Source organism: Danio rerio, chromosome 5 (genome assembly GCF_052040795.2).
Source record: "Danio rerio strain M-AB ecotype USA chromosome 5, GRCz13ab, whole genome shotgun sequence".
In the NCBI taxonomy this organism is placed as follows: domain Eukaryota; kingdom Metazoa; phylum Chordata; class Actinopteri; order Cypriniformes; family Danionidae; genus Danio; species Danio rerio.
In genome coordinates, this window is record NC_141025.1 from 27,518,110 (window position 1) to 27,543,716 (window position 25,607).

At 35.8% G+C, this 25,607-nt stretch overlaps 1 protein-coding gene across 34 annotated transcripts in view; it reads right to left on the reverse strand.

Annotated features, from left to right (window-relative positions):
* The window catches only part of arvcfb (ARVCF delta catenin family member b), a 428,020-nt gene that overhangs the window by 228,340 nt on the left and 174,073 nt on the right, over positions 1 to 25,607 (reverse strand). For 23 of the 34 annotated variants that reach the window (XM_087252441.1, XM_087252437.1, XM_087252439.1 and 20 more), the window contains 2 exon segments: positions 12,136 to 12,253; positions 7,090 to 7,323 (listed from right to left, as the gene is read on the reverse strand). The exons of the other annotated variants lie outside the window; for them this stretch is intronic. In XM_087252441.1, coding sequence (XP_087108567.1) covers positions 7,090 to 7,302 — 213 coding nt within the window. In that variant the 5' untranslated portion in view covers positions 7,303 to 7,323; positions 12,136 to 12,253. 34 annotated transcript variants of the gene reach the window in all.

The window sequence follows — 25,607 nt, forward strand, 5'->3', positions numbered from 1 at the left end:
GATCAAAGCTGCATCTCTTCTCCAAGCTCTCCACAGGCCTTCCAGACTCAACAACATTTAGACAGAGCCGGTAAAGTTCAGTCACAGTAACCAAAAGCTTCAATCCTCCAGGTACGATTCCTGAATGTTAAATGAAGCTCCAGATTCTAGGAAGAAGAAGCAGCGATGCCTCAGGTCACGACCCCTGAGCGTTAGTTACATGTGGGACAGTTGAGGTTACTTTAAAGAAAAAGCTGTCTATGGTGTCAGAGCTGCGGTGAAAGAGACGAGGTCTGCCATTGACGCAGCTCTATTGTGTCTCTCTGTCACTCTGTGACCTCTGAGGCCTCGAGGAGAATAATAAAGGCTCAAAACCTAAATAAATCAATGTCGCCCCTTAAAAAAAAAACAGACAAGATGAAGCAGTGAATGAGGGGAGTCCTTTGGTTCCTTGGGAATCAAATCTATCGACACTTGATGCACCTTCCAATACAACATTAAAGGGATAGCTCACCCAAAAAATACACTCAACATTAACTCCCCCTGAAGTGGTTATATGTTTCTTTATTCTGTTGAACACAAGGGAAGATATTTTGAAGAACAATGAAAACCTTTAACCACTGACTTTCAAAACAAACAACGCTGAAGTCAATGGTTACAGGTTTCCAGAAAGAAAATCATAAAGGTTTAAATCAAGTGAAGGGTGAGTAAATGATGGCAGATTCTAAATTTGGGAGTCATCTTTCCCTTTAATGTGGACAAGATACAAGATTGTTACAATGACAATTATTGTTCATTTTAACATTGCAGACGCTTGATTAAAAAATATTAAAAATGTTGAGATTTTTCAGATAAACCAACTTAAGTAACCAAGTAAATAAAATCCAGATTAGACACCTATATTCACAAAACCTATTATCCTGCCATTAATTCTGGTTGTAATAATTCCCACCAAGTGCAAATTTAAAGGTGCCCTAGAATAAAAATCTGGGCATACCAGAACATAATAGAATAATAAAAGATCAGTATATGAAAAGGGGCATACTGCGAGCCTCAGATTCCACTGTTTCCTTGTTTGCATGTAAATTCCACAAGTGTAAAACCACAGTGGAGAAAATCAAACCAATCGGAGGCAATCGGAGGATAATCAGGGGACAAAAAAAACTGTGACGAGACTGCAATTTGCACGCATTTGCATGTATCCCTACTTTAGGTCATTCATCCGGACCTGACGAGGAGCCACGTCATCAAGAGAACGTGACTCAAATACAGCTCTGAGAACATAAAAAAAGCTCTGAAATCATTAATGTGAATGCCCCGGGCTGTGTTTAATAAGCCAAATGTTTTCTAGTGATACAACAGTGATAGATTTCCTCCCTTATTTCAGTGTGTCTGTAATAGCAACACAAACCATATGGTCAATCATGGATCTTCTGATTCTGGGGTATTTTATGGAGTAATAAATTAGTATATAAAACAATTTCTGGAGATTTTTAAACTTAGCTAAACCATAAACCTACTATATAGATATCAGAGAACAAAAAACTGAGTAAAGGTGGGGTTGACCTCGTTGCCATTAAGTCAGCAGGCTTATTAACTATGCACACAGTGATTGGCTGATAGAGGAGGGGTATTTTAGGCAAAAAAAATCGTGATTCTTGTTTTAGCCAGATTCGTGCAGCTCTACCATAAATTTTTTATGTTTATATGTCATTATCATCAAATGTTTCTAAAATTTGTTTAAATATGTTTAGAGAATAAAATTGCCAACAACTTCTATTTCAGGATGGTTTGTGATTTGGTTTTTGCAACTTTTGGAGTCCTCTTCACTACTCCTAATGTTTTATAGATTTGGTTTTATCACTAAAAGTCTGAAATGAATTTTTCTCAGAGTCCTAAATTTAGAACTGACAATTTCCACATTGAAAAAAATGAACCATCATTATTGATTAAGCACTAGTGCTGCACAATATATAGTTTCAGCATCGATATCGCAATGTGAACATTCGTAATAGTCAAATCGCTATATATTGCAATGTTGAGTTTGTGTTATAATTTATCATTTGCATGTTTTTTTAAGGCCCGTGATTGTATAATGATTTTAAAAGCATTCAGGTATAAGAAATTGTAGCATTTGTGGCCTTTACTATAAATAATCTTATTGAATTATTTAGAATTTTATCATTTAGTTCAATACGGTAAGACTCAGGAAATGATAAAACACTTTTTTCAATTGTATCTTTTTCTTGGTTGTATTTATAGATTGTTATGCATGAAAATACTCACAACACGTGCGAATACTGAAACGCACTACAAATAGCACAAACAACATTGAAAATGTGTTGGCGGACCACAAAAAATCATCCTAACTGATCTAACCTTTAAAATTCTTTTCAAATAGAGATATAAAGCCATATGGTTAAATTGTATTAATATCACAATATATATAGCAAAATAAAAAATATATATATTGCAATGTTAGAATTTTCCAATAACGTGCAGCTCTAGCACTATTAATAACTGATCCAAATAGAGAGGCAAATCAACATTGTAGAATGATTTCTGAATGTGACATCTAACACCAGAGTAATTGTGATAAAGATTTACCTTTAAATCCAAGTAATGGATTATCTTTTAAAATTTATTTACATAGAGAACTAACTTAAAAGCAGTTTTTTTTTTTTTTCAAATAAAGCCACTGATTAAAAAAAGACATTTAGTATGCACCTACATTTTTGTAACACTTTTAACTCTAATATTTCTGTGCTATACAGCTTAAGATAATAACATATCCATGTTTTGGCTTTATTTTTGCAACTATTATAGTGGTATATAATATTTAGCTGTCCCTAAAATCACTGGTCACACACAAACACATACACAAAAATCATGAATTATTCAGCAGTCTCATCAAAACACAGTCATGACACTGCCACAAGGTTTGCAAACATGTCAACCCAAGACACGCTGGCCCACAGTAGCTAAAACCACTCCAGTACATCAACCCATCACTGCCATGGCATCGGCTACTGTACCTAAACCAGCAGCTTTTAATCATGTGATATTTGGTATAATTCTCCTTAATAAATAAAGCCACAGCTTACAGTACTGTATAAAGACAGACATCTAGACAGAAGATACCGGTCAGTTGCTGCAAACTGATCCTGTGACATGCAACCCCTCATGACAGTAACCGACACATAAAAGGGCAAGCTAATTTTCAAGCTGTCAGGTTAGGCAGAGGGGTGTAAAACACACAGGCTTTATGGGCAGGTGAGGCCACAGAACACAGCCTAAACACACAGAGGACAAGACAGATCTGAAGCAGTGACAAGGTGCCTGGCATTTACTGTTAACTTTGCTTTTGTTTACAGGCAAATGTATAAAGGTAATTTACAGTAAAAGAGCTAGTTGTAAACCAAACATATCACCAATGAAGGATTATGAATAATCACTGCTTTGGATGAATGTGTCTGCTAAATAACTAAATGTAAATGTAATGTTAGTGTTGACACAATACTGGAATTCGATACCAATCAGTACTGATTTTTTTAAAACGTCCACTGGAGCATTTTAAAGCCGTGAAGATCAGTCGATTCATCAGTGTATCGCTCATTTGTCAGCTTATAAACAGATCAGCTGATCTTCGTGACTTTTAAACTCTCCAGTGTTCCTGTTTCTGTTGTTACACTTAGTAAATAGCGGTGAGTTTGGTGAACTGATGACCTTCACGATCAGTCACATTCATTTCTGTTGAGCATGCGAACACAAAGGCAAAACGTGCTCAACAGAGCTCAAATGTTAGCAGGAAATGGATATTTAAAAAATTTCAGTACAGATTGATATCGAATTACAGTATGGTGAAAACACTAAAATTCATATGAACCTTTAGAGTCCATTAGAAATAAATGATGTGATGCTTTTAGTATACAGATATATCTACTACCAACAAATTAAAATGATTTTTTACCACCAACGCACATATGTAGACCTAGCTAAATTGTTTGATCAGTCTAAATGTGCATCAATAAAATAATATATAATATAATAATATGTACTGTATATACACGTGTGGAACACTATGTTCATATCTCCAAAGATACATCGATACAAAGATACGTTTAATTGAATTATTTATACAACGAAGACTACAGTGTTATTTTACATTTAATTATTCAATTTCTGCAAATGAATACCAAGAAAACCTGATTTTATTTAACTTTTATGTTTGCTCTATGCCAGTGTTTCTCAACTAGTGGGGAACATTTTCAGTGAGTCGCGGAGTGTGTGGTCAAAAAAACAACATCTGTTAAATTTTTTACTTATTTTGCTTGTACCAGACTTTTATTTTGAAATGCGTGCGCGGCAACCGTATCGTTTGACATGTAAAATTTCATTTAATTATTGCAACAAATATGTCGAAGTGCAAGTATGTTCCCGAATATGTAAAGTATGGATATATATATATTGATGACAAAAAAAGACTTAAAGCCTCAGTGTCATTTCGTATGATGTATCTGTCACTACTTGTTTATGTTAACAAATGAACACAAATTAATTATAATTCCTAAAATTGTATTATAGTTCCTAAAAAGTTTGGGTCTTGGCTTGATGACCATGTAAAAATTTGGGTCTCATGGCCAAACCAGTTGAGAACCCCTGCTCTATGCTACTTTTCTGCGCTTGTAATTGTTTCTTATAATGTATGCGTGATTCAGTTCAATTCAATTCATCTTTATTTTTATGGCGCTTTTACAATGTAGATTGTGTCATAACATAGAAGTTCTAGTAAATTGAAACTGTTTCAGTCTAGTTTTTTAGAGTTGAAGTTCAGTTTAGTTTACTGTAAATTTTACTTCTGAAAATCCAAACACTAAAGAGCAAATCCTTTGATGCGCAGCTCCAAACCAAAACCAAGTCCCAAAGCAAGCAAGCCAGTGGCAACATTGGAATAAACTTCACCAATTGACGAAAGTGAAGGAAAAAAACATGAGAGAAACAAAGCTCAGTTAGGCACAATTTCTCCTCTGGCCTCTGATTCACTCCTCTACAACATCATCCCATTCAATTTAAATGACTGAATTCTTTCCAAGTAAAACTATTCAAGTCATCTGGTGAAATTGAATTCAAATTGTATTCAAATCACATAATTTTTTTCTAATATCGTACTGTACAGCCCAAATAAGAATTCACTATTACAATATTTCACTACTGCTCAAGTGCCAATGATAATCAATATATTCCATGAGTTGGCAAACCCCATCAAAGACATACAAGTTGTTACTTTATATCTACCCACAACTCAGTGTTTAGTTTTCCTCATTAAAGGGCCATGAAACCCCCCTGTCTCAGCAGGGTGTTTTCAAACCTCTAGTTTAAAAAAAGTCAGGAAAGTGGTTGAGTCCAAAAAGAGAGAAGGGTTTGCATGAAAAGAGTAGCTTCATTATGTGAACTACAGTGTCAACACAAACACAGATGTTGGGGAGATAGACACTAATTCAGAGAGCAGCATTTACAGCGGATCTGAGAGCTTTGTGGAAGTGGAAGATTTTTAGTCCATAATATTGTAGTGATATTACCGTAAACGTAGTAACTAAATAATTTTGACTAAGGTACAGTATGTCTTAAATAACTTAAAGAGTACTGCTGACGATACTAAATAACTGAATAAACAAAAACAAAGATTGCACACTTACCAAATCTGTAGAGACAGGACAATCAACACGAACTGAACAACGTCTTTTTTTTTTTAAGTAGATGAGTGACAAATCCAAATTTCACCATTTTCAGGTTGAAAAGCTCTAGGATAAAATAGTTCCTTATTAACATATTTTTGTCGCATGTTAGCAGACCACTGTAATCCAACTGCTTGGGTCCTCAAGTTGTGCTTTCATTGCAGAGAAATGGAAACAAAACCTTTGTTGCGGCACATTAATAAACTTAACATTGACGACCCATGTCTCCGAACAGTTCTTCTTCTTCTTCTTCTTCTTGTTTTATTATAGTTGGCAACAAAATGTGGCATCTCTTTGAACACTGTAACAGGTAAAAAGTTTCTTCAAGTGATGTTTGTAAACAAATTTCGGGAGGAGCATGCGCAGAAGTTTCAGTATCGAATACGTCATTGACAATTATCCCATCATCAAATCAGTTTCTGAGCAACGCCTATATATACCAAAGCTGTCTTACCTGCAGCATCTCACGACTTCAGCATCCCTCCACCACCCCGTCACCTCACCTCTTGCATTTCATTCCCGGGGGGAGCGCTCTGGGGCCGGGCTAGATACTTCGCTCGAATCCCAACTCCTCTTTGTTTCCTTATAAGGGGAATAACTCGAGTTGGGGTGTCTCCTCGAGCTCAGAGCCCTCCCCCCGGACAGCACGCCAAATACGCTTTATACCTAAACGAATGCAAGTGCGAACTCGTGAAAGCTATATCATGCATATAAATAAAGTTGCATCTCACTCACAACAGAGTGTGCTGATTGGTTCAAACCAAGTCTTTCTCATGAACTAATGAACAGATATGCTGAAAACTCAATGACGGGACTTTGTACCGGCTAGTACAGACAGCCAATCTCCATGCTAGAATTTACACAATGATTTCATTGCCATGATGTTGCTTCAAAATATCTTCATAAACTGCAAGATTGGATTCGTTCTAAACAATGCAAAAACAACCAATTTTACTTGTTAGTGAAATGTATGTGTCCCAATAGTGTTTTTAGCAATTTGGAACATATGACTGTCATCAAAGTTTCATTTGAATTTTATATCCTCTCCTGTTGACTCTAGCTGTCCACCCTGGGATGGCATCACATAAACTCATTTGCCTCAGCATAACAAAAGACCCAAAGCAAACCAAAAAGGTTTATGAGATACCATGAAAATGGAGAGAGATGAGGAGTGAAACAAGACGACTCATCCTGGGAATAGATGAAGAGTCACTGTAGGACCACATCCAGAGCAATAACTCAGCACAGCCAAAAACAGCTCGCACCAAGTGAGACACAAAAGGACCGATTTCATGAAAACAACAGACATGGAGCTGTGAGGTATGAGGCTGTTGGGTTGATTCACATATTGAAGACGATGAATGGCCGGCTTTACCTGCATGACCATCTGCTGCCAGGCCAGTGGTTGGTTGGTTCCGCCTGTGTTGCCACCCAGCAGTCGATCAGAGGGCAGGCTGCCGCGCTCCAGCTGCAGGGAGACATTGCGGCGTTCCTCTTCGAGAGCCCTTGTCAGACGCTCGAAGCGTGCCTCCTGCTCTTTGACTGATGCCAGGATACTAGCGGCTGACGGCACGTCATAGTCTTCCATAGCAGCCCACAAAATTAAATGCTGATTACAGAGCAGGGTAAGTGGGGGAGAGAGAAAGAAGGACCCGGGACAGAAGAAACAACCATTTAAAGGGATACAGTAGTTCAGCCAAAAATGTCAGTTCTGTCACCAATTACTCTTTCTTCAGTGAGAGACAAAGGAGTTATTGATAGCAGAATGTCAACTTTCTGGACAGTGAAGTGAATGGTGAGCACAGCTGTCATTAATGTACAGACCTCAGAAGGTGAATAAAAAGTATTTAAAGTTTACGTTTATCTATTACGCAGTGCTCTTTCATAATAAAGAGAGTTATGCAGTCATCCAAAGGATTTTTGTTATAAAATCAGCAGCAGTTAGTGGCAGATTTTATGCATTACATTAAAGGTTCAAGACACCCTTTGTCAGCTAATTTCATCTTCCGGGTTTAAAATAATTTTTGGGGTGGGATTAAAATCGGTGATGTAGTGCAAATCTGCTAGTGGAGTGATGACATGTCAGTTTCTCTTATTATTCATGGCTAAGTTTTTTTATCCTATGAGAAGACCCTGCTTCTTAATTATTCATGCAAGCACGTGGTTTCCGAAGGCAAGGCAGACCTGCCAAGCAATGAGACCCAATGACTGGGTGAGACAGTGTCCACGCATGGCACAGGTCGTATGTGTTTGTTTCCACGTTTTTCCCTGCGATTCTGTCAGGGCTGATACAGCAAAGCTGTTGGTTTGCAGCAAGCATTTTTGTCAAGAGAGCTGTAGGAGAATTGGAGAATGGCAGACTTTTTATTTTATCAGTTGAGTGTGTTACCCCTCAGACACATCCCCTATATCTGTGTTGCTGTGTCCGTCATATGTTTTAAATCCTCCAGATTACCGGCAGGGTTAAGGATTGGAATAGATAGGGCTAGAGACTTGCTGCACTGCTATGCACTGTGTCTGCATTCAGACCCGGGGATTGAGAAGGAAAGAAGTCCTCCATATTTAAAGTGTTCATATATATACACAATTATCTTTATAATGCTATAAATTGTGGTTATGTGTTTATGAAATTACAAATAACAAATATAGCAGGACATTCAAATATTACTATTTATTTCTTTGCATTTTAACTTAATAAAAAAAAACTTATAAAATCATGTGTCTTCTTGCGGTTTGTGTCTCATTTTATGAGCCAACTGACAACAGTTGTTCACTCCCCTCTTTCTCCCCTGCTCTGCTGGCCACTTCTCCTACTCAGAGTACTTTAGTACTTTACTTTATTCTGTGAAAGTTGTAGGACCAAGAAAAGTTGTCTAATCAAAATGTTTGAACATTATGATAGGCTGTCCCAACTCCCAGACAAAATATGTAATAGCACATCTCTTTGCACCCTATTCTATCAAGTTTTCTTTCTGGTAAATGTTACGTGATGTATTGTACTGCAGTACAGATGTCTAGTGCATGTTTATGCATTCCTGGCTTTGAATGTCAATTTCAAGCTAACATAGCATTTTACAAGATCTCTTATTGCACCTTTAATCATTTGGTACAAATTACCTGCATGCAAGTACATCTGTAATTAATTCCTGTAATAACATTTAGAATTACACTGTTGGTCCATGCATTACACTTTAACCAACTCTTAACCCTAAATCTTTCCTCAACCTGTATCCCACCTAAATTGTACTTATTTATTTTATTTATTTATTTATTTATTTTATTATTATTTTTTTTTATGCAAGTATACCTAGTATTTAAAAGAGACAGAAAATCCTTATTTTGTGGTGAACTACTGTTACATACATCAACTGAACAAATAACCTTTTTGACAGCCATGGTCCTCAAACACTTCCATTCTACACACAATTATGAGTTCTGAATATAAAAGTGAACTTATATTAGTTTGGAACAACATATGAGGGTGAGTAAATGAAGACAAAACATACATTTTCAGCTTAAATGGATAGTTTACACTTAATTAAAATGACCTCATCGTTTACTCCTCCTTGTGTGGTTTTAAACCTTTATGCATTTTATTCTTTTGTTGAACACATAAGAAGATATTTTGTTTGAGTTAATACTGATTGCTGGTACTCACTGACTTCCATAGCAGAAATGGCTAGAATTTAAATGAAGTTCATTACCAGGTTTTTGTACTGTAATTTAAATCAACCCAGATCATCCATACATGTCAATGTAAATATGTCAAAAAGGTCAAACATTTCAACATCAAAAATTGTTAGAGAAAAGATTACATATCACAAAAAAAAAAAAAAAAAAAAAATATATATATATATATATATATATATATATATATATATATATATATATATATAAAATTGTGATATGTCATCTTTTCTCTAACATTATATATATATATATATATATATATATATATATATATATATATATATATATATATGTTTAACCTTATTGACACATTAGCCGCATTTCCACTATCGGGCCAGTGCGAGCCAGGGCTTTAATCGGGCCGGGTCGGGCCAATAGCCCGGGAGGTTGAGAAATGAGGCTGAAATCATGTCGCGTTTCCACTGTGGGGCTAATAGCTCACAGCGCGTCACGCAAACACCGCCCACAGAACATCCCCGAATCAAACGTCACACAACCCGCCCACTTCAGCGGGAGTCAGGACAGGCAGATAAAGCACACCATAGAATCATCACGAAACGAAACCGTTAAAATGAAGACAACCGAGACAAACAAACGACACGTTACTGTACAGCAGTACATGAAATGTCTATACGCATAGACCTGTGTATTTCCATTCATTACATTTGGAGGGAGGGACCCAAGAGAGCGCACACATCCATAATATAAAGCCACAGAAATTCTCCTTTATAACTCGATATGGCATGTATTTTATAACATCCTCGTTTTGATAGAAGTGTTAAGTGTTTCAGCATAAGAGCGAGTAGCCTAATAAAATATAGCCATATTTGTTGCGCTCAGCAGCTATTCACTAAAGCTCTTCATTTAAAGATTCATTTATAAATTTAACCACGTCACATAAAAACTTAAACACTTGTTTGAGGATATAGAACACATTTTGTGTTTGGGCTTTCCCCCTTGCGTTTAAAGCAGCGAGCGCTGCGCAGGACTGAGTGACAGAAAAAAAGGTATAGGCTATTCTGCTTTCACTCACCGAAATAATGCTCTGTTTGCGCAATTTGATTAATATCATCGTATCTAAATACTTTATAAATATTTACTTGTATAAATAAGTATACTTTATATAAATATTATTGTTTTTAGAAAATATCAAAAATCTTTTTTTCAGACAGGTCTTTGTAAAATGAAAGTTAGGCTATATGTGGCTTTAAAACGGTTTGATTTATGTATTGTATATAGGCTAGCTACATTGTTATAGCTAGCTTTTGTTTATTTTATATTGGTTAATTCATTTAATGTGATTTTATATCTGATATTTGTAATTCTTTAAATTATATTTCAATAAAGCTTAGGCTATTTTATCAAGATATGACACTATATTGTTTAAAGTCTACGAAAGTGGGCACGTAATTTGTTAAGTTTTATGTCTTTCTGTTGTATTTATTTTGTGTATTATCTCCAAAATAAATAAAGAAAAAAGCCGCTCCCGGCATAACAGAGCTGTGAAGGAGCGCTCTTGCCCGGTCTCACACACACATACAGGCATCTAAACACGCACAAACAAACATTTTAAACTTGACAAAAACTCTCGAAAACCTTTACTGTCTGCTGTGTCTTTAATATGGTGTAAAGATTATTATGCGTTATTGAAACATAAAGGAGGACGCAGCAAAAAACGTCACTATAAATTAAAACTACTTTATTATTTTATGCAGCAGCCTGACATTTAAAAGGGAAACATAAGGGCGATCATACGCAAAAAGACCCTACACTATAAGGCTAGATGTTTTCTTTCCCTTATTTCTTTTTTTGTTTGGCGCATGTACTCATGTGCGATCAGAAAACTGCCCGCCTCTCCTTTCACTCCGCCCCGAAGCCCCAGCTGGCCCTCCTTGGCCCAAGGTATTCGGCGGGCCGAAAAAGGTCGGCTGCTGGCCCCAAGAAAGCCCCGCTTTGGCCCGATTAGGCCCTGGAAGTGACAGTGGAAACCCCAATGGCCTTGGCTCGCCCTGGCTCGCTCGCTTTAGGCGCGATAGTGGAAACGCGGCTATTGACAGTCCTGGCTGGGCCAGTTGGTATTTCTGTGTGGAGTTTGCATGTTCTCCCGGTGTTGGTGTGGGTTTCTACCAGGTGCTTCGTTTTCCCCACAATCTAAGAAGATGAAGTAAAGGTGAATTGGGTAAACAAAATTCGCCCTAGTGTATGAGTTTGTGTGTGAATGTGAGAGTGTATGGGTGTTTCCCAGTACTGTGCTGTGGCTGGGAGAGAATCCACTGCACAAAACATTCTGGAATAGTTGGCAGTTTATTCGGCTGTAGCAACCGATGATAAATAAGGGACTAAGCTATATACACAACAAGTGAAGAGTTAATTAATGATAAGAGTTTTCACTTTTGGGTAAACTATCCTTTTAAGGATCCCTTTAAATCTGATTATTTACCGCTAACCTTTAAAAAGCCATGTAGTTCATGCTTAACATACTGAAAATGAAGAGTCACATACAGTATGGCACAAAGCATAAATGGCTCCAGACTAAATTCACCACACAGACTGACACAAAACCGACTTGAAACCAGCATGAAAACATCATCCATGCAATGCACGCCACCTCAGACTTCTCTTCCACAGCGAAAGGTGACAAAACGACGGTAATGGAGGCATCACAAAGAGAATAAAACACCAAAACGAAAGGCTGAGGCGAGGTTCATACACAGTTCACCTGCATACACACCTATCAGTTAGTGGAGAGAGAGAGGCAGTTAGAGGACAGACATCCCCCTATGCGGACAGACAGGAGCAGATGATGTGCCCAGCGGCGAGCAAAGGCAGAGAGCGAGAGAGCGCAAAAGCTGAAAGAAAGACAGAAGAAAATCACAGGTTAGATAACACTCTGACATTATAAACATAATAGAAAGAATTCTGCTCCGCTTTCTGGGGATTTACCGAGGATGAAGATAAAGAAATGAATGAGAAGATGCTAGGGAATGATAAATGACTATTGAAACCTCACTCGCTGACTTTGAGCAAAGTAGATTGGACTGGGCTGTCAGGGGACAGGTGTACACTGACAAAGCGGCCCAGATTGAGTATGGGCTGTAAAAGGGAGGTTGGCGCAGATTAATATTTACAAAGAGAGCTATGCAGTTGTTGTTTTTTTCATTAACACACAAATGGACTGACACACAGTAACATAGACACGCTATTCTCTATAGAACCGTGGGTGTGAAGGTCCTATTCCCTTTGAAGCGCAGCACAGAACACACACACACACAGAGACACACACATGCTTTGATGTTTGTTTCTGGCTGATCATTTATTTATTTTAAGCGCCATTCTGACATGGCTCTAACGGCAAGGCATTGTGCTACTGTCTTGTTCTGGGTATAAAAAGCGACTACACGAGGTCTAGCAAGCTGATGTAGCTCTTGCCTCTGGAAAATAACTCCAGATTAAATGTATCTGCAAGATAAGACACGTTTACAAAAGCGTGATAGCTTATCATGAAAAATTTAAGTCAATAAAAATAGGATGAGATAAAAGTCCTAAATCATAGATGTAAACTGTTAGATCTGATTGAAGGATAACTTTTCATTCACTGTGGGAAATGAACCATTTTGATGATGCTTCAAAAAATGGCAACAAAGTGAGTAGCAATACGACTCAATGTGTCCTGCCATATGAAGTGTTGCTGTAAAATTAACAGCTTCGGTATTTCGTGATACACGGGTTTCTTCAATTTATTTATTACAGAATTGATTTAAGGGAACTTGATCTCTGCTCTGTCAATTTTTGATCTTGAAAATTCAACTGTGCAGTTTAACAAAGTGACGTTTATTGGCATTAGTGTAATTTCAAACAGTATACTTTGTTTAAGAAATAATATATAGAGTTGAGATATAAATAAATTAAAAGAAAAAAGTACTGGAAGTTCATTACCAGGTTTTTGCACTGTAATTTACAACTTTAACTCTGATAATGTAGGTGGCGCGGTGGTGCATTGAGTAGCGCTGCCGCTCACAGCAAGGTTTGAGCCTTGGTTGCGTCAGTTGGCATTTCTGTGAGGAGTTTAGATGTTCTCCCCGTGTCCACATGGGTTTCCTCCGTTTTCTCCCACAAGTCCAAAGACATGCGCTTTATGCCTAGTTCAGACTGCATGATTTTAGCCCCGGTATTGACTCGCCGACAGGTTTTGAGAAATCGCAGACAAATGCCTAAAATCAAAGGTAAATCGGTGCTCATGCAAGTGAGTAAAAAATCACATAGTATGAACTATCAAAGACGCAATCTGAGAGAATCGCCGATGAGTCGCCGATGCCTGCGAGATATTTGGCAAGCTAAATATCTGGAGCAGACGGGGATTTAAAACCATGTCTGCCGTTTGAAATGAGTTTAGACTGAAAATAACATTGGCGATTGCCTACAGCCAATGAGAGAGCAGCGTTCACTTGCGTGTGTGTTTACCTGCTGGCCAGCGGGAGGTTGAGGGAGAAGTTAAAAGGGCTCATTTTATGTTTATTTGGACCCAAGAAATGGAGGAAAAACTAGTGGAGGTTTGACAGGAGCACCCATGTCTGTTTGACGTTTCATACAGAAAGTTAAAAAAGAAAGTTGAGTAGAAATTGCTAATTGCCTTCAAACCCAGGTGAGCAAATGTATACATTTTCTACCCCATTAAAGGCTCGTTTCTCGTTATGTAGTTAATGATAAAAGATATACTACGTGTTTTTGGCTGTGAGACTCAGTTTGGATAAAGTTGTCGCTGATTCTTCCTATTGTAAAGTCATGCAATGTGAAAGCCCCTGTCTCTGATCCATCTTGCAGTGTAAACAAAGCAGCGACGAAATGCTAGCCCAGATAATTAATGCAGTGTGAAAACATCTGTGACACGACTACTTTGAAAATCATGCAGTCTGAACTCGGCATTAGGTCAATTGAATAAGCTAAATTGAACATAGTCTGTGTGTGTAAATGGGTGTGTATGGGTGTTTCCTTAAGATAAGTTACAGCTGGAAGGGCATCTCCTGCGAAAAACCTATGCTGGATAAGTTGGCGGTTCATTCCGCTGTGGCGGCCCCTGATTAATAAAGTGATTAAGCCAAAGGAAAATTAATGAATGAATAAGTTAAGAAAAAAGTACTGGAAGTTTATTACCAGGTTTTTGCACTGTAATTTACAACTTCAACTCAGACAATAGATCATATTAAACTATAAAAAAATGATTTACAGGCATATTGGTTGTCTGATATAATTTTTTTTTTTTTATTTAAGCAAGCCGCTACTGGTATTGATTTATACTCGGAGATAGTGATTTGAACAACCCTCTTTGATGTGTAAATCCTCATGTAGTTTTGTGCTACATATATAAGTATATATATATGATTTATGAATTATTTAAAAGAGAATTACAAATTTTACTAACTTTACACTTTACCATGTCCATTTTACCAGGTTTTATTTATTTATTTATTGAAGTCTCCCTATAAAAAAACAAAAAGGAAGTGATCACTAAATGTTTCTTTACAAATGTACAAGTACATTTAAAGTCAATTTTAAAGGTCATACACCCTAAACATTTTTTTAAATACTGGCGTATATATAATCATGTGGGACGTTGCAAAAATCACAACTAGGATGAATATATTTCACTATTAAATAAAAAAAATTAAAAAGGTTTCAAAAATACATTTTGAAGCAACGTCACAGGACATGAGGCAAATGGTTACATTTGGAGTGATAAATAGCCACCAGTACACAGTGATGTCATCAGATTTTCAGCGTTTCTGCACATTTATTCATGAGAAAAAGTTGGCTCCACTGTCATTGCCCACTATTATGAATGAGATCGTGCACTTCAATAAATTACAAATCTCTCCAAAACTATCACGTTGTCTTGGAAATCTTTGCTTTTCTATTCAAATTTATGTCTAATTATGTTTAGAAAATAGAACTAAAAGTTCTTCCAAAGAAATTTGTGAATCGAAAAGCTATTTAAAAGATGAAAAACAGCACACAACATCACTCATATTCATTCATTAATTTATTCATTAATTTCTTTTTGCAGCTTAGTCCCTTTATTAATCAGGGGTTGCCACCGCAGAATGAACTGCCAACTTTTTCAGCATACGTTTTACACAGCGGATGCTCTTCCATCTGCATTCTACACTCTTACATTCACACACATACGCTACAGACAATTTAGCTTTAGTTTGGGAAACCGAAGCGCCTGGAGGAAACCGACGCAAACACGGGGAGAGCATGCAAACTCCACACAGAAATGCCAACTGACCCACTATCTCAGAGTACAAGCAATACCAATATCGGCTTGCTTAACTAAAAGAACAAATTAAATCGGACAACCAATATGCCTGTTAAAGCTATTGAAGATTAAATGGGAATTGCTTATTACTACAGTAACTGTACTATTGAGATGTTATGAGGTTGTGCAAACCTCATTTTAGAGCAGCTATCAAAATCTTCACAGAAGGGCAGGGTGCTCTCATCAAAGGATTAACTGAGCTATGATGATGAGACGTTTGTGATTATGAACCCCTGCTTTAGGATTACAGAAGCTGCCTCTCCCACAATCCCAATTTTGGAGAGCACAGAGGCTGATGGGAAACTGGTCCCTGCCTCTCTGAGTAACAGCAGGAGAATGACAGGCATGTCAGACATGTCCACTGCATTTATCCCCACATGCTCCAGTCACTGCACTACGCTTAAAATATTCCAATGGAGTGGAGCATTCCATGCCTATTTCGGAGCTGGTTTTGCGGATAGTTTGTAGGGGGGAAAAGAGGGAAGAGTTTATTGTCAGCTAACTGTTCCATCAGGAAAATACCATCTTTATGCCACATTAACCTTCCTGCACTGATGGCAATATGGTTATCTGAGCTAATGGCTGTACTACAGATTAGCTATTTATTCAACAAGAACATTTTTTTAAAGGCTTAGTTTCCAAAAATATGAACATTGTTTTTATTCAATAACATTTCCAGTCAAAGAGAAAAAATAAAAAAATATATTTTGGAGAAATGAGATTAAGCAATTATTGAAAGTGATTCACTTTTATCACATAAAAAAATGTGATCCTGTTATAGTGTTCATTTTGTAAAATTGAGATTTACAAATTAAAACAATATGATTTATATCTATATACTGTAGTTTATGATCTATACAACAGAATAAATTGATCTAAATAAATAAGTTTTCCGTTGATGTTGTAAGGATAGGACAATATATGGCATAGATAAAAAAAAACAAAAAAAACTGAGGGTTAAAAAAATCTAAATACTGAGAAAATGTCCTTTTAAATTTCTTCAAATATTTATTTTTAAAAACTCTATGTGATAAATGGGCTATTTAATCAACAAGGATATTCGTTTACCCAAATATGAAAATTCACTTTTTTTATTCAATGACATCTATTTTTTTATTCAATGACAGTCAAAGAGCACAAAAGGTATTTTGGAAAAATGAGATTAAGCATTTATTGAAACCAATTTACTTTCATAACATAGATAAGATATGCAATCCTGTCATTGTGTCTTTTTATTTGAGATTTACAAATTAAATCAATATGATTTATATCAATGTAATTTAGAATCTATATAACAGAAAAAAAAATATCTAAACAAATAAGCTTTCCATAATTTAATTTGTTAGGATAGGAAAATATTTGAAAATCTGAGTGTTCAAAAATCGAAGTACTGGGAAAATCTCCTTTAAATTTATCCAATTTGTTAGTTATAAAAAATAATCTATAAGATCACAGGGCTATTTAAGCAACAAGGACATTTGGTTTAAGGGCTTAGTCTACACAAAAATTAAAATTCTGCTTTATTATTCATGACATTTCCAGTCAAAGATCACAAAAAGTATTTTGTAGAACTCAAAAAAAAATGTGATACAAGAATATGTAATCCTGTAATTGCGTATTTTTTATTTTAATTTACGATTTACACAATAAACAAATATATCTACATAATTTATAATATATACAACATCTGAATAAATGAGCTTTCCATTAGGATGAAAATCTGAGGGTTAAAAAAAATCTAAAATACTGAGAAAATAAAATTTTTCCAAAAGAATAAAACATGTTAAAAGAAAAAGCAAGAATTAACCATACAATGTATGGTTCATTCTAAAGAATGTATGGTTAATTTGTATGGTTATTTTGTATAGTTAATACAAACCATACAAATAATGGTTAATTTGCATGGTTAATTTTTTAAAAGAAAAAGAAAGAATTATGTGTCATACAATGTATTTTGGTTATTGCCAAAAAAATACGCATTCAACACTGATATATTCATTTGTGCTCCGAGTTTGGTACAATGCAAAAAGGTGAGTACGTAACAGAATTTACATTTTTAGGTGAAGTATTGAAATATTTCAGGTGAATATATTTAACTGAATATATTTTAGGTGAAACTATTCTAGGTAATCCTTTAATAGAATAAAACTGGTGAAAAATCTTGGCAATTGAAAAGTAGTAGGCTTAAATCCTGCAAGAAGCTTTGTGAACTTATCCCCAATACAGCACCAACACATAATTTGAGAAAACTGTCTGCTAATTGATAAATCTGTGATGGGTTATGCAAACAAAACAGATAGATCCAGAAGACGAAACACACCATCTCACGAACTGTGCTTGTGCTGGCACAGTGTTTTTCCTGGGGGATAAATACATTGCAGCATAAACCCCGGTGCTAAAAATAGCTGTGTAATAAATTTACAAACGCAGTCGGAGCTTTTCTGCGTGGTTCCAGAGATGAGATGCAGCGGCAGCAGCACATTTAACAGCCTCGGCTTAAAAAATCCACAACAGCAAATCCATCAGGGGTTAGGGAACACCTACTCTACAGCCAAACACAGGAAACATTAACTTTGCTTCAGTTAAGGTGAGAAAACATGGAGACAATTGTGTTTACAGCGCAGAGAGCTGCTACACCCCAACCTCCCATTGAACAATAACAGCTTATGAAACACTGAGAAATAGGGGTATGGAAGCTGGCAATGGAAGAATAAACTACATTTTATACCATCCAAAACTCGCCTACACAGTGTTGGAGTGGGCCTGATGGTTTCCCATAAGCCCAAATGCTTAGAAACTGCACATTGTATCATGTTATTATCCATTTATGCAGCAAACATGAAGTAATGTTGTTGTTGAACCCTTTTCACATTTATGGGTTTCTCAGCAGTGAAAGTTGCAATAGTTAGATAAACTTAGAGAGCAGTGAATGAGAAAGTACCACAAATGATTTTTTGGCATTCCAATTTTTTCAAATAACAAAAGAAAAACTGGATGATAGTGTTTTTATAAGGAAAAAAAGGAAAAAGGAAAACAATAGCGTGAGACTGATAACAGCTAACAGATGAGAAACCAATGTAAATGTTACTTGTGGCGTTCACTCCTGCCCATAATTATTATTTCAATTGATCTTGTTTTTCCTTTTTCAGTTCTCTATTGGTTGATTTGGTGCTGTCAGGCCTTTAAAACAGACAGAAGCGGACTTCTTGCGATCCCTCATTCATCCATGCCACCACAGTTTTTGACGGCTTTATTGTTGTGTTCTCCTTGATAGTTACCCTTTGATATTTGTTTGGAGTGGGGAGATCCTACAGTACCTGCTTTAGGTTTGTTTGGTTGTTTTTTTATTATGTTGTTGGGCTCCTAATCTCTAGTCATTTTGGACTGTTTGCTGATTATGTTGTGTTAATAAATAATTTAGCTGGAGCACTTTGGCCGTTGTTTATTTATGTTACGATGTCTTTGGCTCACGAGTCGTATTTAAATTAGGGATCATAACTAGAGGTGTGAATCCACACTGGTCTCACGGTTCGGTTCGGGTGCGATTATCATGCCATCAATTTGGTTGAATTCGATATCTCTGTGCATCACGGTGCATTGACGATGCTTTCCAAACACAATTTTATATTTTCTTCACAGCACAGCAATTATTGTATTAAAGTGTGTAAATATATTTAAATACTATTTGTAATATAATTTTGTCCTTTAATACAAACAGTCAGATATATAAACTGTACATTTAAACAACACAAACATATAGCAAATAAACAAATAATATCCCGCTCGCTTTCTGAGCCTTGTCTAGCAAGTTGAGTTCTTTCTTACACCCCTTTGATTCGTCACAAGCTCAACAGAAAGGGCTGCGATTGGCTCTTATGTGCTGGCGCTCTTTACAGATGAGTGACACTGATAAACAGCAGTGGCGATCACGGCTGATCTATGATAGACATTGTGGTGAAAACTCTGCAGACATGCCCTCGTGTCAGTATCCTGAAGTATCGCTGTAACAGCCGAGAGGAGAGGAAAAGTCACACCAGAAGGTCAAATGGGCCACAGTGGGTGAGGGAGAAAGAAAGAGAGAAATGGAGTTTACTTTCATTCTCTCGATCGCAGTGAAATAGGGGCTTCTGCTGTAAGTGTCAGTGAAAGACTGTCCAGCAAACACACATGCAGTGAAATTGTGCACAGCGTTGTAAAGACTCCCACTCGCCTCCCTCGCCATAGTAAGCTACTGCGACATAGCGCATATGGGATAAATGACGTCAGTACATAACAATCGGTTATGATTATTACTAAACTGATACCGAAGTGACCGCGTGTGCATATCGGTGCACCGAATAAACAATAAATTTTGACATCCCTATACCATAACAGTAAAACTTGCTGTCTCACCCATAGGTGCTGCATTCTTTTGGGTTCCAGTAAGACACTTGCTGTAGTTTACTTGCTGTAGGATGTTTTCCCCCTCAGTTTTTACTTTGAATTCAATTATTTGAGCTTATGTATACCCGATTGAGATGAATTGTTGTTTTTTTCATGATTTTTCTTTTCTTAATTCCCAGTACTAGATTGCAGCTGGAAGGGCAATCGCTGTGTAAAACATATGCTGGAATAGTTGGCAATTCATTCTGCTGTGGCAACCCCTGATAAATAAAGAAACTAAGCTGAAGAAAAAAAATGAATAATTAAATTAAAGATTTTTCTTAAATTTATTCTTTTTTCATGAACAGCAGATTCAAGGACTTCTAGGGACTTTTAAAGTACCCTTAATTTTGAAACAAGCACCTTTGTGATTCATACCCCTGCATACTGTATATAGCACCATGAAATTCCTTACTGTACTTAACATTTCACTTACTCTTAATATTAAACATGTCATTAAACATCTTAGACATTAAACAAGTCAGAGTATATCTTCAAAAATGTTGACCGTTTTAAAAAGTCGTGTTCAAAGAACTTTAATAAAATGTGATGAATTCAATACTGGTGATCTTCAAATGAGTTTTCCTAATTATTGGCAAATGTGCATTATTTGTCAGTAAGTATGTTTACATAGACAACAATAATCAAATTTGAATATAATTAAGACAATACTCTGATAAAGAGTCTATGTACACAGTGATTTTTGATTCATTTAATCAAATTAAGGTCATAATCGAACTGAACAGAAATCAAATAAGGCATGTGGAGTATGCTGATTATAGTCGCCTGATTGAAGTGTAGTACAGACATGTGAACACCGCAATCAAACTATTACCGTCATGTCGGATTTTTGTTGCATTTTTCGTCAGGATACTCTGCACACACACGGCAGTTTGACACTATTCTCTGCACCTACTGACTCAGTAAAGAACCACAGACACCTGCATTATGAAATGCAGTTTATTTTCCTCATAAAGCGTGTACTATCAAATTCCTTTAAAACAACACTCCTCCAGCAGTTCATACTCGTATCCAATATCTCGTTTGTCATGAGGGGCATGCATAATATGTTCCTGAATGAAAGTATAAGTTCCAAAATGCAGTTATAGTTGACAAATTAAAAATGAAACACCTGGAATTACATGAAACTCTGGAGGAAATGGAGATCATGAAAGAAACATTCTAAAAGCAACTCATGTAAACATCTTAATCATATTATAGTCTTATTCAGATTAAGGCAAATAATTTGATAACTGATGTCAATGTAAACATAGCCAAGGTTATTGTACAAAATAAAAAATAAAAAATAAATAAATTTTTCAGATTTTGTTCTGTTTTTGACAACCGAGTACAATTGTTGAAATGAAACCATTTCAAATTTAAATCAAGCACTTACAAGGACGTATGTTTGTTTTTTTAAGTGATTTACAGGCCTTTAATCCTTATGTCTGAAATTAAAGTAGCCTACTTTAAAAAAGTTTGGGAACCCTGAATTTACTTGTGTGAATACTTAATTAGGTTTTTAGTAAGAAAAAAGCATTAAAAACAACTTGCATAGTGTTACTGTTTTTGTTTGCAAGGATGATATTAATTACATTTACATTTAGTCATTTAGCAGACGCTTTTATCCAAAGCGACTTATAAATGAGGACAAGGAAGCAATTTACACAACTATAAGAGCAACAATGAATAAGTGCTGTAGGAAAGTGTAAGACGCAAAAACATTAGTAATTTTTTTAATTAATTTTTTTTTTTTTTTTGTAGTACAGTTAGCGGTGGAGCCAGAGAGGCAATTGCAGATTAGGAAGAAAAGTGGAGACTAAATAGTTGAGTTTTTAGTCGCTCTTGAAGACAGCGAGTGACTCTGCCGTTCTGATGCAGTTAGGGAGTTCATTCCACCTACTGGACAGATTGAATGCGAGAATTCGGGAAAGTGATTTCTTCCCTCTTTGGGATGGAACCACGAGGCGACGTTCATTCACAGAACGCAAGTTTCTGGAGGGCACATAAATCTGCAGAAGTGAGAGCAGATAAGAAGGAGCAAGGCCAGAAGTCGCTTTGTAAGCAAACATCAGAGCTTTGAATTTGATGCGAGTTGCAACTGGCAGCCAGTGCAAAAATATTATACAAAAAACAACTTTAGAAATATGTTCGTTTAAATATATATATATATATATATATATATATATATATATATATATATATATATATATATATATATATATATATATATATATATATATATATATACTTTATAAAATTATTAACTTTTCTTGCAAAAAGGGTTTATATCTATATTGTCGAATAATAGGTTTTTCCAACATTGAGTGAAAGGCGTGAGGAAGCCCCCATACGTACTCTCAATAAAATACTCAATGACAGTTTATCACCACTGCATTGTTTCTTGTTAAAGGCTCCAGTCACAGTGTCATCCTAACTTCATTGGTTACATAAGACATTTGCTACACCCTGGAGTAAAACTAAATGTCATGAACTCTCCTTTATTCCTTGTGCTCTAAAATTGTCGTGTAGATAACTTATAATATATAGTATTTGATGTTTTTTAATTATTGTTTTTATTTTGTTTATCACGTTATATAGTCGTTTTTTTTGTTTTGTTAAATACAATTTCGAGTTGGATTTCATTGTGCTGCAATACTCTGTCCTGTCAAATCTTAAATAAAGTAAACTAAACATACGTATTTACTGCTGACAAAACAGAAGGGGCCTACTGAGACAGAAAAATAAATGATGGGAAATGAAACGCCCCCCAATTAGAGAATGGTCTCATTTCATTAACCTCAGCCAATCTCCCCTTCAAAAAGATAAACCCTCTCATTTCTCCTCTGGGGGCTAGAGGTCCAACATAAATGAATCACCAGTCCAGCTCCACCTGAGGCCCATCTGTGTGTGCAGAGTCCATGGAGTAACGACAATCGCCATTTGGTACTGTTCAGAGATCAGATTTGAGGGTTCAAAGCATGCAGGGCGGATAAACGGGTAGAGGGAAACTGATCCTGGACCTGGAGCTATTAAAAAAATAGATCTCAAGAAACACCTGCTCCCATTGTAACACTCCTCTGCCCCTCTCCAACTGAGTTCTAATACCAAATTAAAGACGCATTAAGCTCAATCACTCAGATTCAAACAAAGGCGCATTAACAACCTCAGAGGTCAAGCTGTGCTGCATTACATGTCAAGGCCCTTACGATGAGCAGAGCTTTTCATTCATCTAATGCATTTTGTTATGAGCACAAACAGTGTCAACAGGGAGACCCTGAGAAGCAATGAAGAAGATCATAGAATCAAAAGACTGAAAAAGATCTCTGACTGAAAAAGGGTTCACTGTGGAATTCATGTGTAGGAGACTTATGCTGTCTTACAGACAATTTAAAAGTAAGATTTTGTCCTACACTTCCTACTTGAAAACAATGTATTGAATACTGCTTAAAAGATTACCGATTATGCGACTTTTTACGAGATGTAAGATAAAAATAGCTCAAAATAACCAACAAATAATGTTTGATATCTCTTTGAACTTGTCCCTTTAAGGCAGGGGTCTCAAACACAAACTGGTGGGGGGGCATTTCAGTGACTGACTAATTCATAGGAGGGCCGTCTTAACATTCAAGCACAAGAAAAAAGTGAAAACCTGATGTAACTGATGCATCTTAAGACAACAGACATGACGTTTATGCTTCAAGGATTACCTTTTATATTATATTTAAATGATGAAAGTAGTGCACTTTCTCTTGGTCTCTGATTGATTACTTCAAATGCAAAAACATTGATTACTTTTGGGGCAAAAACAGCCTCATGATCGCGTCAGCAATTACTACATGTAAGTCTGTTCATTCACAAACTATGCGTGAAGTGAAAGTCTCTCTTTGTGTATTTTTGTGTGAACTATATAATATATCATTTAATATGATAATAAATCATACATAATATCATTAAAATATCATATTAATGTCCTGTGAGTGTTTTATAATGGACGCACGCCCACACGGGAGGATCTAGCAAGGCTCAATGGTGTTTCTGCAGAAGAATGTAAAATAAACTTGCTTCAGACACGCTCTGGCGGAGCTGTTCACTGTTCCTGTCAACGATCTGCCAATAATATCCAGCTGCAAACTCAACTGCCATCATCGATGTGTTTCAACAGATTTAGGGTATTTTACTGTATTTTACATTTGTCTGTATATTTTTGAATAGTAGATATTTAATAGTAGATATTCAGTCAGTCCAGAAGCTGGTCTTTTGCAATCTTCCTGTTGACCTGTGGTTCTCCCTGTTGACCTGTGTGTATATTTAAAAAGTCTCATTTGTTTTATATTGGCTACAATAAAAGCTGTTTTAAACTTTTTAAAAACCATTTTAGTGAAAAAATTATTAGACCCTTTAAGCAATTTTTTTTGATAGTCTACAGAACAAACCATCATTATACAATAACTTGCCTAATTGCCCTAACCTGCCTAGTTAACCTAATTAACCTAGTTTAGCCTTTAAATGTCACTTCAAGCTGTATAGAAGTGTCTTGAAAAATATCTAGTAAAATATTATTTACTGTCATCATGACAAAGATAAAATAAATCAGTTATTAAAGATGAGATATTAATACTATTATGTTTAGAAATGTGTTGAAAAAATACTCTCTATTAGGGAAAAAAAGAAACATTAAACTATATATATATATAGTTTTATAAATAATTAAATGAAATAATAAATTTTTAATAAAATGCTGAATATAGAAAATAATAAAAGGTCCAACAAATGTATAATATAATATAAGATTGCTAATAAAGGTTTAAACGAGCATTTTATACAAACTTTTTGGTGAAAATGTCAGAGAAGTGTGCAATTAAAAATTTATCGGAGAAAGAATTAGGCCGCACAATGAAAAAGGTTGAGAACCCCTGCTTTAAATTACCCTCATTTTCACTGTGGGGATAACACAGGCTGTCTAAATACAAATTAAAAGCACAAACAAATCTAACTACACTAGCTCACTACATTGTTCACAATAAGGATTCTTTATTGTCATTGATGATTCTATAATAAAAAAAAACTTCAACATTCATATGACATTTTTATTGCACAAAAAAAGGTGGTAAATATAACGCTAAAACATTCTTTAGATTGATATAAGAGGAAAGTACTTTGAATAAAGAGACATACATTTATCAGGTTTTTATCTTAATTTTGAAGATGTTATCAGTTTGAAATGTAAAGGGAGTGTAATTGATGATAGGATTAATTTTTGTGTGAACTATCCAATTAATTGAGATTAGACAGACCTTTGAAGAGTTTCAATACGCCTACTTCCCTGCCATAGATGAAATGGAGTATTTTACAAGAGTATTTACAAACAGCAGGGCTTACAAACCACAGCTTCTGAATATACAGAACCATGGCAAAAGAAGGCAAATGTATACAGTAAATCATGGAAATGTATTCGTTCTACA